Source organism: Ptychodera flava, chromosome 19 (assembly GCF_041260155.1).
Source record: "Ptychodera flava strain L36383 chromosome 19, AS_Pfla_20210202, whole genome shotgun sequence".
In the NCBI taxonomy this organism is placed as follows: domain Eukaryota; kingdom Metazoa; phylum Hemichordata; class Enteropneusta; family Ptychoderidae; genus Ptychodera; species Ptychodera flava.
In genome coordinates this window covers 15,800,019-15,813,217 of record NC_091946.1, presented here as the reverse complement: position 1 = coordinate 15,813,217, position 13,199 = coordinate 15,800,019, and the positions used below count along the sequence as shown (strand labels likewise).

General features: G+C 37.4%; 1 protein-coding gene across 1 annotated transcript; it reads right to left on the bottom strand.

Moving 5' to 3' along the window:
- Positions 1-5,032: 5,032 nt before the first annotated feature.
- Positions 5,033-5,416, bottom strand: LOC139118056 (neuronal pentraxin-1-like). The gene has a single exon (XM_070681351.1). It carries the CDS (start codon positions 5,414-5,416, stop codon positions 5,033-5,035), a length of 384 nt encoding a protein of 127 aa, XP_070537452.1.
- Between the last annotated feature and the right edge of the window lie 7,783 nt (positions 5,417-13,199).

The following is a 13,199-nucleotide window of genomic DNA, read 5'->3' as shown; positions in this document are numbered from 1 at the left end:
TTGATGATAAACCCCGGATTTGTCAAAAATGTTAAAGACCTGTTCAGACATGTCTGCGTTATGACGCTGGGCATCAAAGGTGTGACGAAATGGCCGTCTGGCGTAAAGAAATGTAACGAAAGTGCTTTCTGGCGCCATATCGCCCAGCAAAACGACCAAAATCGACCAGCTTAGGAACCACATCAAGAGATCAATGTCGAAAAAACGTTATTTCTTTAAGTTATGGGCGAGCAGTTGTCCACTCAACAAAAAACGATATTCTACTTCGGTTTAGTAAAGATCTCTTTCAAATGGTATAATAATTAGGTATTTTACTCCCTTTGCTGCAAAGTCGATCGAGGCTCAGAAAAACTGGTCAACGAGGCCGGGAGCGAGGTCGTGTGCTAAAGTGCGCATGCAATGTGTTTAATAGGTTATTTAAAGCATGTTGGTCGAAAAGGGACATAACAGCAGGTCGTACAGTGCAACTGTAGTTCCATCATAGTTATCATAACATACTGTAAAAAAATTCGTCGACGAATTTCAAAAACCTGATGATCAGAATAACTTGGTTTCAAAATAAAAAAAAGAATGATCGAAAGGGGCTGTATTTGATTGTATCGTTAAAAAAATTGATGTTTATACGTAGCTCATAATCTATTATTATTAAGCTTGTGCCAGACTTGAACGAATTTCAATGATAGAAAAGTGGGTCAGGATACATGGAAGGAAGTCCCCGTCCCTAGGCGGACGACTAAAAGCTCATGTTTTACAAACGGGGTCTATGTCTCATCATCACTCTTAGCGGACATGTGAAGTACTCAATTTATTCACATAGTTAAAGATCGAGCACCCTTCAGAAAGGCAAAAACAAACGTTCAATCTTTAAGGCAGTGCTTATTTTACTTTGTTAGCCATCTATTATTCAGCAAACGCGTGCAATAAATGACTGTAGAAAGGAACATATCGCGTCCAGTAGCGATTCTTATGTTTTGTGTGATAGACTATTCAGATGCAAGGCACTTAAAAGCATCTCAGTAAGCTTCACCTAAAAATTAGTACAACCTTTAAGTGTGTGAAGGGACTGTTGTAATCGAACACATAACACATAACAGTAACAACTGTATAACTTAGATGCTAGGAATTTTCTCCACCAACTCCTCTGAGCCTTGTTTACGAGACTGTAAAAGTGAAATCTCAAGATCTCAGAACCGTTACAAACTCACAACAGATCATTTAATCAAGCAGCTTGAAATGAGAATGAAATGACATGTAAATGGCTTAAAATAAAATGCTTGGTAATTGTTCCTAGAAATCAAAATAAAATAATTGTATTTATGTATAAATGTACTTTTGTTTGTCCTTGTAAAATATACTTTTACATCACTCGACATTTGTGAAAAGGGGCTCTTCCTATCACGGCTATCGAGTTGAAGCTTAATATTATTATCATTATTATTATTATAATTATAAGTGTTATATCTTCGGTAAAGTTGAATTTGACGAATACATAAAAGGAGGGCTAATATTCGACAAAGAGACAAGCAATGATGTGATATATTCAGCAAATGTATAGGCAAATATCAAGTCAACAGCAATAACATTACAGGCAAGAACACCGATATACATACATCGACACAACCACAGAATGCAGCGTACTTCCCAGTCTATCTGTGAAACTTTGACATCTTAAACTGTTGATCACAGTACAAAACCTATGGTACATGTAGGGAGAAATAGCATTTTTCCAGAATAGCGCAGGTTAGATGGAATGTTGCAAACTTTGTATTCATATGATATATAATTAATTTTCCTCAAATAAACATGTGTATTTTAAAATGAAATACGATGTTGCAATTTTTGTCAAAGAGTGAATGTTGACTCTCATTTTTCTTAAAAAACATACAAGGATTGTATACTTATTTTAATACTTCAACATGCCTTATTCATATAATTATTGACCTTAGACTATTATTGTTGTTTTTTGTCAGAAATAAATTACCAATGGTTTGCCATTTTAAAACCGTGTATAAGTTCGATTTATTCTCTGATTTAAACATGAGTGAACGCCGTGAGCAAGCGCTAGCAGGCGTCAAATAGAAAAACACAATTTTTTGGGGGGTGTCCGTTATCAAATTGCATGAATGGTTTTTTATTCCGTAATTTCCACCATGTTTCTGACACAAATATTTGCGACTGCATTTTCCTAAAGTGACAAATTTTCTGTCTTGTTGTGTAGATGACGACATGCCTAATGTTACTTGGCTGCCTGCGTTATACGTCTTTTTGTTTCATGCTGTACTCTGAGCTCAAGAATGAGGCGGGCCACAAAGCCCATGCCAGCATACAAAGAATTGCTGCAGCAAAGGTTGGGTGGCTGCAAGATACGTGTATTTGTTTTCCTTCATTTGTTTCTAACATTCTAATACCAAAGGACACAAATTTCTGCTCCTCTAGGTGCAAACGCTGAATGTATGAATACCTTCCATCTTAAGATCGTTCAACCACAACCTCCTTTCCAAGAAAACTTTGAAAAAGTAATGTATTTGCTCTTCACTTCTACTGCTTCATCACACAGACTCGACTTCAGAAACATACTTCCACACGACATTCTCGGCTCTGTTAGAGAACCACTTAATAGTACTCGTTTTGATTGCATAATATCAAGTAATGCATACCTTTTGCGACATCCTGTTGCACATGGAACATTTTTATCCCACATCTCTTGGGATGATGAAATGATAAATGAAATTCAATGAAATCGATTATCCGTCTCTTTAAATGTGTCTTGTATCTTATCAATTATTTTGGACACCCGAATTTGGGTAATTTCGAAGGATATCGGTTGTTCTTGTCTTTTTCCCGCGGTCGTATGTATTCATGTAAACAACTGAAAAGAGCAAAGAAAGACCTTTTGAATATGTAAAAAGTCGAGCCCATCGAATTGAATTGATTGTAAGAAACTCTCATTCTCAATGACAGAAGAAAGACTGACAAAAGACTGAATATTAAACACTTCTACTATGTTGAATGTGTGGCCTGAAGTGTAGAATATAATAATGACTTCTATGGCAATCTTAAGTTGAAACGCTATATACCCATCTCTGAAATCATAAAACATTGATGGTCGCAAAAAGACATAATTTAACGCTCTAGGTTGTTGAGACTTCCTTTATGTGATGCTACCTAAATTAATCTATTTTACGTATTTGATACCGCATCGACATGATATCGTTTTCAATGATTAGTTTTCTTGATTTTGTCTGTAACTTATAAGCTTCAACACAGGGTCAGGTTAAAGTCATTATCATTTCAGTGAGTCACTTTTCTTTGAGCTCTAAAACCAATTGAAAGTGTATTGTGCCGTAAAATCTGCAGTATCCATACGCTGACTTGCAACGTGTTTCCAACGTTCTATACCTAATTGGTCGATTGTCATTTTTCACAGCAACCTAGGGAGTTTATTTGAATTATTCAATTATTACGATAGGATTCTGCCAACCAATTGGATAACAGCTTCCAAATCGCTGCAAGTCGGCCCTATCCATGACCATGTAATTTACCCACTGTGCAGTCTTAACATTTTTGATGTGGCATAGGCGAATGCATTATTCTTAATATCGAAGAAGAACCATGAAACACCAACAAATACTAAGTTCGACAGCAGGTTGTTTTTAGAGGGGTTTGAAAAAGAACTAACCGCATGAAACTAGCCTATTTGTCAATTTTCGTTCCAAGTGGTCGTTTGTATATAACAACATGTGGTCATTGGAGTCAGCTTTGCGGCAGACGTTTGCGTGTTTGCTTTGTTTTGCAATTAACACACGGTCAATGTGCCATAAATAACGAACCGCTTTGAGGAAGTAAAAGGAACAAATGGCTAAGAATACAGCTGTACTACGCATATTTAGAATTGTATAATTTGATGTTTTAAGACAAATCTACTACATCAGTGTATGATCATTGTGCGTGGTCCAGGTTTAAGACATAATACGTTTCTTAACCAAAATTTAGTGTTTTGTTCCAACTTTCCTCAAGAAAACTTATAAGCATTCTCTCTTTCATAGTCAGCACTAAAGCTCTAGCATCGCTATGCAAAGTTTGGGATGAAAGAAATTACGCAAAGTTTCGGATGAAAGAAATTACCTTAAATTCACGTATATTTGCGATTTCAAATGGCCACCATACGCGGCGTTAACTTCGTGGAGAAAACTTTAACCATCGATACAAAGTCGATGAAAATTTCATTTATTCGAGGGACTTTAATATGGATCCACAAAAGCAGCAGACTAGCGAAGTAGTATAAAAAGTTGAAGGTCTTTTCCTGAGGCGTCTCCTACCCTGAATGTGAATGTCACAAAACTTTTAAAATGATTGGTGACTTCAAATGGCGAACAAAGAAAGGATATAAGAGTCCATCCCCCATGTGTACAAGATAACGACAAACACTCTGGAGGAACTTGTGAACCTTTGACACATAATTGAAATTGAAAATAACGCAAGTAATATTCTCGTAACCACCAGAGAACTATATCGAAGATAAATATGTGGTCACATTCTATTGAATGTACAGTATTTTCTGTTTTCTACATGTGAGAAATAGATGCATTTTATCGCCTACTAGCTAAAAAGCTAATCTGGTGACATGTAGGTTTTCGCCTTTTATAAATCTCAAATTTTAACCTTCACAGTAAAAAAATTAAAACTATTGGTTTTGAACACAGAGGTTGGATCACCTTTTATCTGTTGTCTGATTTAAAGTTCATGATTGCAGCGATGTGAGAGCATAAGATAGTTAGTAACGCACATTTACTATGGAAAAGCTGCAAATGTTCACAAACGTTTTTGAGCAAATGTGATGTTTATTTCTAAAGTAAGGAAAAGATATATTCATATGAAATGCAAAGCCATCTAACCAACACTCTATACTCAAGGGTTAGATTGAGGTTTCCGGGTCGCTCATAACATATACTAAATCTCGCATGAATCAACTAGCTAAGCTTATCTTTCAGCCACCTTCTATTCCTACGTACGGCATATATTTTTTCTTGAACTACTCAGCACATAAGTTGACATTCGTAGTGTATTGGTCGGGAGGAGATATGACACCATGTTTCCAAGACAACACGTTTCCCTCGTCGTTGCCATCGAGGGCATTCGTAACATCAGTGACTTCTTCGTTGGTTAACACGTGGTCCCAAACGTTGAAGATCATCATGTTGCCTTTGACTTCATATTGCCTAGAAGTAGCCAATATGAACTTGCCACTGGCTGCCAGTTCGAATTCATCACCATGTCCAACTCCATTCGTAGCTCTGACGCCATCTTTGAAGACCTGCCACTCGCCTCCCGATGACTTCAACGTGACACACACGTGATGCCAATTGCCGTCATTGACAGTGGTCGAAACACCATTCCAGTTGCAATTCTGCACCATTAATTCGGTATCATACTACAAAGCCATCGCGTACTGCCCTTGTGTTTGGTAAGTAAACCATCCTCCATTGGAGTAGGTTGATTGTAACCAAAAGCATGCAGTTAGTTGTGTCAGCTTAGGAATGGTAGTGGAGGTCTCGATGGTAAAATCACCGTCAAACATGATCATTTTCCCCTCCAGGCCAGACAACACTGGTTCTGCAATGTAACCATACAGTCAAAGTGCTCAATTTAAATGTGTAATTTTTTATCAAAGTGACCAAAGAACACCGAATTGCGTTGTTTTATACTAAGAAAGTGTAGGTAGTATGTTTTGACACTAGTATAAACGAAAAAAAGAGAATTTACCGCATGTATCAGCCTTTTCGATCGGTAAACTACCCGGAGCTGAAAACTGAAAACCAAGATATCAAATTACAGGAGACAGATCCATCATATGCTTTTGCCAAGTTCTGCGCCATCTTTGAAGATCTGCCACTCGCCCCCCCGATGTTGTTTTATACTAAGAAAGTGTAGGTAGTATGTTTTGACACTAGTATAAACGAAAACAAGAGACTTTACCGCATGTATCAGCCTTTTCGATCGGTAAGCTACCCGGAGCTGAAAACTGAAAACTAAGATATCAAATTACAGGAGACAGATCCATCACATGCTTTTGCCAAATTCTGTATATCCTCTGCTGTTAGTTTTCTGTTCCAGGCATTGAAGTTTGTCATCTCGTCCTCTATGTACCCAGAAGACCATGCGTCGTTAACTTTATCTTGGCCACGGCCAATAATCATTAGTCCACCTGCTTCAAGTTGATGCCCCTTTTCGCCATATTTGAAAAACTGCCAACCACCACTTGAACTCTGCCACGTCACAGTTACGTGACGCAAGAAACCGTCGTTCGCACCACATTAAGAGGAGTCTCCAGCGGTGCCGTGCACGGACATCTTCATGTTACCGATATTGTGAACACTGAATTCGTCTTCAGTAGATGGCGATGAATAAGCGAAAGGCACGGTCGAGTTGCTACCCGAACTTCTCACCCGAACTTCTCTCAGTAATATCAAATATGCTGTCCGAGAAAGGTTTTGTCGATTCAAGCGTCGATGTTTCCCCTAGACGTACCATTTTCCCGTCTTATACTTGACCAAGTTTTTTGCTAAGAAAAATATCGTGTTTAAATCTATCATGGCATGGTTTCCTGAACTGATTCGAATGAATCTTTGTGAATAGCATTGAAGAAACAGATGGTTGTCTAAAAATACCAATATAAGCAAACATAAACATCTCCAAAATGAGGAAAGGAATGTATACTTTTAGTAACATCACTGTAGAGTGGTTTAATGATAATAGCAAGATTACTACAAATTGTAAATGCAAGTAAAGCTGACACAAAATGACGTATCTTGACTTTATTAAGTTTCCTACCACGATCCCCTAGCTGTCCGGCATCACATTACTACCATCTCGGATCCTCAACAGTGTAGCACCAAGGGCCTTATTCATTGTCTGGATTTCTGCGGTAGTTATGATCTCCAAGACCACGGTTCCGGTAAATTTCAGGGGAACTAGAATGCTGTTGTGGCGTTGGGGATGTCCATTCATCACAAATATGGCCCTCTTCGGTTTTGAAACTTTGCCTCGATAATTATACCATTGGAATCTTCGTATTTTCATCCTTCCCACCTTGAAGATAATAAGAATATTTTAGACAAAGCTAACCATAAAACTTATCAACAATAAGACTAATCACCATTAAAATTTACCATTAGACGTATCACCCAAATTACAAAGATTCACCATATACGCAATCCTGACTGTGTGCTATCAGAGCTCTGTGTGACGAATATCTTTAAAAAGTTTTATCAAATTTAGTGCAGTCGCTCTAGAAATAGAGCTCTTTTTTCAAAATGTCATTGTCAATGACATAGTCCCTGCTTTTTTAATAAAATGTCCGTCACACGGCCATATTAGATCGGATCACAAAATGTCGACGTGCATATGTATGACATAAGGAGTAATCCTTGTACCAAGTTTGAGTGAAATCGCTCAAGGTATCTCTGAGATATCTGCGTGAACGCACGCACGCACGCACTGACATGACCAAACCAGTAAGTCGCCCAGACGGTGTCCATGGGGACTAAAACTAACGTTCAAACTTGTAAAGACTGGCATAGCAGTCAGAGACCGAGTTTTCTGATTGCTAGTAGTGCGAGGCCTTCGCTGTATCGCCCTTCATTACATTCGATAGTGATAATTACGCCTGGATGTTAAAATTTCAAAATAGGTGTGAAAGGGCTCATTTGCATCAGCTGTAATTTCTCGTGCATTGCGCTGTATTACACTGACAAGAAAGTCGCAAAGAGCCATGATGTGTTCACTCATATTCTTAGCGGCATTGTAGCAGCTTTGCAAATGTTACAGTTTGTGACTATTGGTAAGAGAAGGCAACAGGAAATTATAACTGCTGTTGCAGTAAGGCAAGAGCTGTTTAGCAATTCCATGATAACAAATCGTATTCTGAGTAACAAATCTGAATGACGTTAAAAGACCAGAATCTCCTCAACACGTGCACTCTTTGGTGACATTGTCTTCTGACTAAATGAGAGTTTCTTAAAAATAATAGCAATAGGTAATTCAAGAGTACGATCTGTTCAACAGGTCCCCAACCAATCCAAATGGGATATCAGGTTGAGAATCTTGTCAGAAGTCAAAAACTCTTTCGCTTTCAACACACAGGACCTGACAATCGAGCAACACTCGACAACAAAATGTTTTCTCGGGCTTATGAGCCGGCAAATGTCTTGAGAATGAATTAATTCATATCATTTGATTCCATTTTCGCATCATCAAACCAAACCGTATTAATCGCTGTCGTCTTCTGAATTGCAAAGTCTTGGGTGCACTTGTTATATTTGTTTAAAGGGTTTAATAAATTTTGAAAGATCATTATTACCACCTTGCGCTCATTTAGCGCGTAGCTCTATTATTAATGCAGGCGATACAGGGTTATTTCATTATTAACCAATCCAGATTCCGTATCCCGCACTTGCTGTTTTGAATATGCGCACGATGCCAAACATTCGTCTACACTGTTAATAAAAGTTTCACGCATAATTTATTCCGACAACAGTATTCGCCTTCGATAGTTTTTCTAGCGAATTTTAAAGAATTATAACTATCCTCTAGCTGTAATTGATCCTTTCTAACTCAAGATATCAAACTTGATGAGATACCATGACATCTGTCATTTCATAGAAGTATTGATAGAGTATGAAAAAGGACGATATATCTATCAACAGATAGAAGGAAACGATCAAGTGGTTGAAACGGCGTAAAAAACTCCTGCAATTTTAATCTAAGATTCTAGGAAAATACAAGATTTGAAAGATTTTATCGTAGAAGCTCGAGCAAAACTAGTCATGAAGAACATTCATTCGCCCGCAACCAACAATTGTAGTAGATAGGCCAGCCCATCAAGATATCGCCAAATCTATCTGTCTGTAGGTAGACGTGTCGACTTACAAAGAACAGCAAAGATTTGCAATTCCACAGTTATACGTCTTGTCAACAATTTTCTCTATGAGAATGTTGTTAATTGAAGTCCGAATGCCAGTTTGTAATTCCCCATATCAGCCACTTTCGGATTAACCTTTTGTTCATTTTGCAGGTCATTATGGCCACCGGTTATATAAACACTGACTGTCCGATAAAGACATAGTCAATGGCGACACATTCTTAAGTTCAGACCATAAGGTACTCCTTTTCTCTTTCGTGCTCTTTTGATAACAAGTCGAAGTTGTAAAATAAAATCAACAGTCATACCCGTCCACGATCTTCAATTGTGCTGCCCAAGTTAATTGTTTACAAAATCAAGTAACACACAATAGGTAATGAACAAGCAGAGCAAACATATCTTACATGAATAGCATAGTCAAATCTAAGGAAAGTCATGGCTGACTTAAGTTGTCTAATATCATGTTGTCATGAGTATTAACAAGTTGTGATGTATCAACTGTTTTCCAAGGCGTTCATTATGTTGTCCTAGGCATTCATTATGTTATCGAAGGCATTTACCACATTGTCCTAGGCATTTAATATGCTGTCGCAGGCATTTTATATATTGTAGTAGGCATTCAATATGTTTGTCGTTGGCAAATAATATATTGTGGTTGGTGTTCAATATGTTCTCGTAGGCATTTGATATGTTGTACCAGACATTCAATATGTTGCCGTAGGCATGTTATATGTTGTCCTAGGCATTATCATATTGTCCTAGGCATTCAATATGTTGTCATGATCATTTAATATGTTGTCGTAGGCATTTACCATATTGTCCTAGGCATTCAGTATGTTCTCGTAGGCATTTGATATGTTGTACCAGACATTCAATATGTTGCCGTAGGCATGTTATATGTTGTCCTAGGCATTATCATATTGTCCTAGGCATTCAATATCTTGTCATGATCATTTAATATGTTGCCGTAGGCATTTACCATATTTTCCTAGGCATTCAATATGTTTGTCTTAGGCATGTAATATGTTGTCGCTCGCATGTAATATGTTGTCCTAGGCATTTATCATATTGTCCTAGGCATTCTACATGTTGTCATGATCATTTAATATGTTGTCGTAGGCATTTACCATATTGTCCTAGGCATTCAGTATGTTCTCGTAGGCATTTAATATGTTGTACCAGGCATTCAATATGTTGCCGTAGGCATTTTATATGTTGTCGCAAGTATTTAATATGTTGTCTTAGGCATTTTCCGTATTGTCCAAGGAATTCAATATGTTGTCGTAGGCATTCAATATGTTGTCGTAAGCATTTTTTTCATATAATCCTAGGCATTATAATGTTGTCGTGGGCATTTTATATATCCAGGTAGGCATTCAGTATGTTGTCGTAGGCATTTAATATGTTGTCGTATGGGTATGTAATATGTTGTGCTAGTTATTTAAAATGTCCAAGGCATTTACCATATTGTCCTACGCATTCAATATGTTGTCGTTTGCATTTAATATGTCGTATAGGCATTTAATATGCTGTCGCAGGTATTTACAATGTTGTCCTGGGCATTTACCATATTGTCCTAGGCATTCAAAATGTTGCCGTACGAATTCAATATGTTGTGGTAGGCATTCAATATGTTGTCGTGGGCATTTAATATGTTGTGGTAGGCATTCAATATGTTGTGCTGGGCATTCAATATGATGCCGTAGGCATTTGCCATATTGTCCTAGGCATTCAATATGTTGTCCTAGGCATTCAATATGTTGTCGTAGGCATTCAATATGTTGTCGTATAGGACTGGTATGTAATATGTTGTGCTAGTTATTTAAAATGTCCTAGGCCTATTTACCATATATTCCTACGCATTCAATATGTTGTCGTGGGCATTTAATATGTTGTGGTAGGCATTCAATATGTTGTGCTGGGCATTCAATATGATGCCGTAGGCATTTGCCATATTGTCCTAGGCATTCAATATGTTGTCCTAGGCATTCAATATGTTGTCGTAGGCATTCAATATGTTGTCGTATAGGACTGGTATGTAATATGTTGTGCTAGTTATTTAAAATGTCCTAGGCCTATTTACCATATATTTCTACGCATTCAATATGTTGTCGTAGGCATTTAATATGTCGTATAGGCATTTAATATGTTGACGCAGGTATTTACAATGTTGTGCTGGGCATTTTCCATATTGTCCTGGCATTCAATATGTTGCTGTACGAATTCAAAATGTTGTCGTAGGCATGCAATATGTTGTCTTGGGCTTATAATATGTTTCGGTAGGCATTCAATATGTTGTCGTAGGCACTCGATATGATGCCATAGGCATTTGCCATATTGTCCTAGGCATTCGATATGTTGTCCTAGGCATTCAATGTGTTGGGCATTAAATTGGCTGTCGTAGGCATTTAATCTATTGTGGTAGGCATTCAATATGTTGTCGTAGGCATTCTTATCGATTTTAAAATGAAAGCTCTAAAGAGACAAGGGAAACCTTGCAGGAAGTATCAAGTTTACAAACTGATTTATTTAAGACCGTCTTGCTTCAACGCCTTACTAAAGGAAAGTTTATTGGATTTTAAAATGAATTTTTTCACTTAACCCCTTGACTACCTATGGCGCCGGATATTTCCGGCGCCATATTGAATTACCATATACCTTGAGTGCCGGAAATATCCGGCACAGTTAAATAGGCGTATTTGCTTCGTTTTTGTCGCTAAAAATCCCGTAATTTCGGCTCCTGCACGCAGCGCAACTAAGATTGATGTATTCCGATCTGGCCTGAATGTGATTGCGCCACCGTACGTCCGAATATGGCCAAAATCCGGAAGCAAATGTCGTGACCCATGACCTCGACCCTGAAAGGTCAGGCTGATCACTGAAGCGTCGCGCTGATTGTTTACAGTTTTCAGAAGTACGGACGATCGTAAAGATGTTTATGGGGTTTTTTAATGAAATGAAATGTTTATTTATTGAAAACAAATGATTTATATGTAAATGTGTTCTATTAACAGCTATATTCTTGAATGAAACTAGAGGAAATACAGTGTTTTACTATATATAAGCCAGTAAAATTTTATAGCAGCCATATTATCAATATGACTGGTCACATGACTGGTCATGTGTTTGGTCATGTGATATGTTGTTCCCTAAAATGTATTTTTAAATATTGTGAAATATTTTTTGATAAATCATAACCATTTTAGATGCATGTTTCTGCAAGGAAGACTTAAAGCAGGTGTTTACAAATATAAAATGTGTTGATTTTCAAATACAGAATCATGTCAGATGCTGATGTTTATGGTTCATTTACTCTGCCTTTGGTGAGAAAAATCTTAAATAGGTACATCTATAAATAAAGTAAAGGGTAGTTATTATTACATATATGTAAAGACAATGCCATGAAAATTGCAACTGTATTCAAATTTGCATCATTTTATGGATTCAAAACACGTCCTGATGCTTCAAATATTCATATTCTTTGCCAACTCTGGTCACATGACGTGTCATGTGATCAGTCACGTGACCTGGAAATACAAAATTTATGTATGACAAAGTGGAAAATTCCATGCTGATTCAGAAAATATATGGTTTATTGGTACTTACTTAATTTTTACTCTAAGCAGTGTTCATGCAATGACCACACCCCAGATTTTATCAATATTTACATAAGGGGCCTGGTATATAGGAATACATTGGCCTTGGTAGTAATTGACCAACTCTATTTTAGTACAAATACTGCTATCAGCACCGTTGCCACGTGTATAACAGGATATCATCCAGAAAAATATGAGATTTTGTAAAGCTACAGTCGGTTTGGTTCGGTTTGGTCGAGATCCAGATCTTCTTTGAGAGGAATTTCATCCCACGAAATTTCAAAGTCGGCGACGTAAGAAAGATGCCTAAGAAATGTTGTTTACACACACGTGCTGCCTTCAAAACTTTAAAAATTAATGTGAACATTAATCGAACTCGCGAGCCGTGAATTTACTTTTCAACGTTACATGATAAGGCATTTATGGCATTGCGATCTGCTGTAGATTATCTTGAAGAGAGAACTCATGAAATATTGATGCACGTAAAAAGCAACCGACTGAAAACCTCCTCCAGTCAACCGAGGAATACGTTTGTCTCGTATCTGCTTTGTAGAGTCTTGCTTCCTGGAAAATCTTTTACAATAGTACACGCCTAAAAACTAAAAGATGTAAAGTTTCGCTTAAAAATTCTTTGAGGGCACTTTACACCATCATCTTTCAAAAATAAGGCAAGGATGCCTAGC

Bases quoted from the DNA above. Each gene is read 5' to 3' on its own strand.
- LOC139118056 (XM_070681351.1), bottom strand. From the start codon at position 5,416: ATGGTGCAGAATTGCAACTGGAATGGTGTTTCGACCACTGTCAATGAC.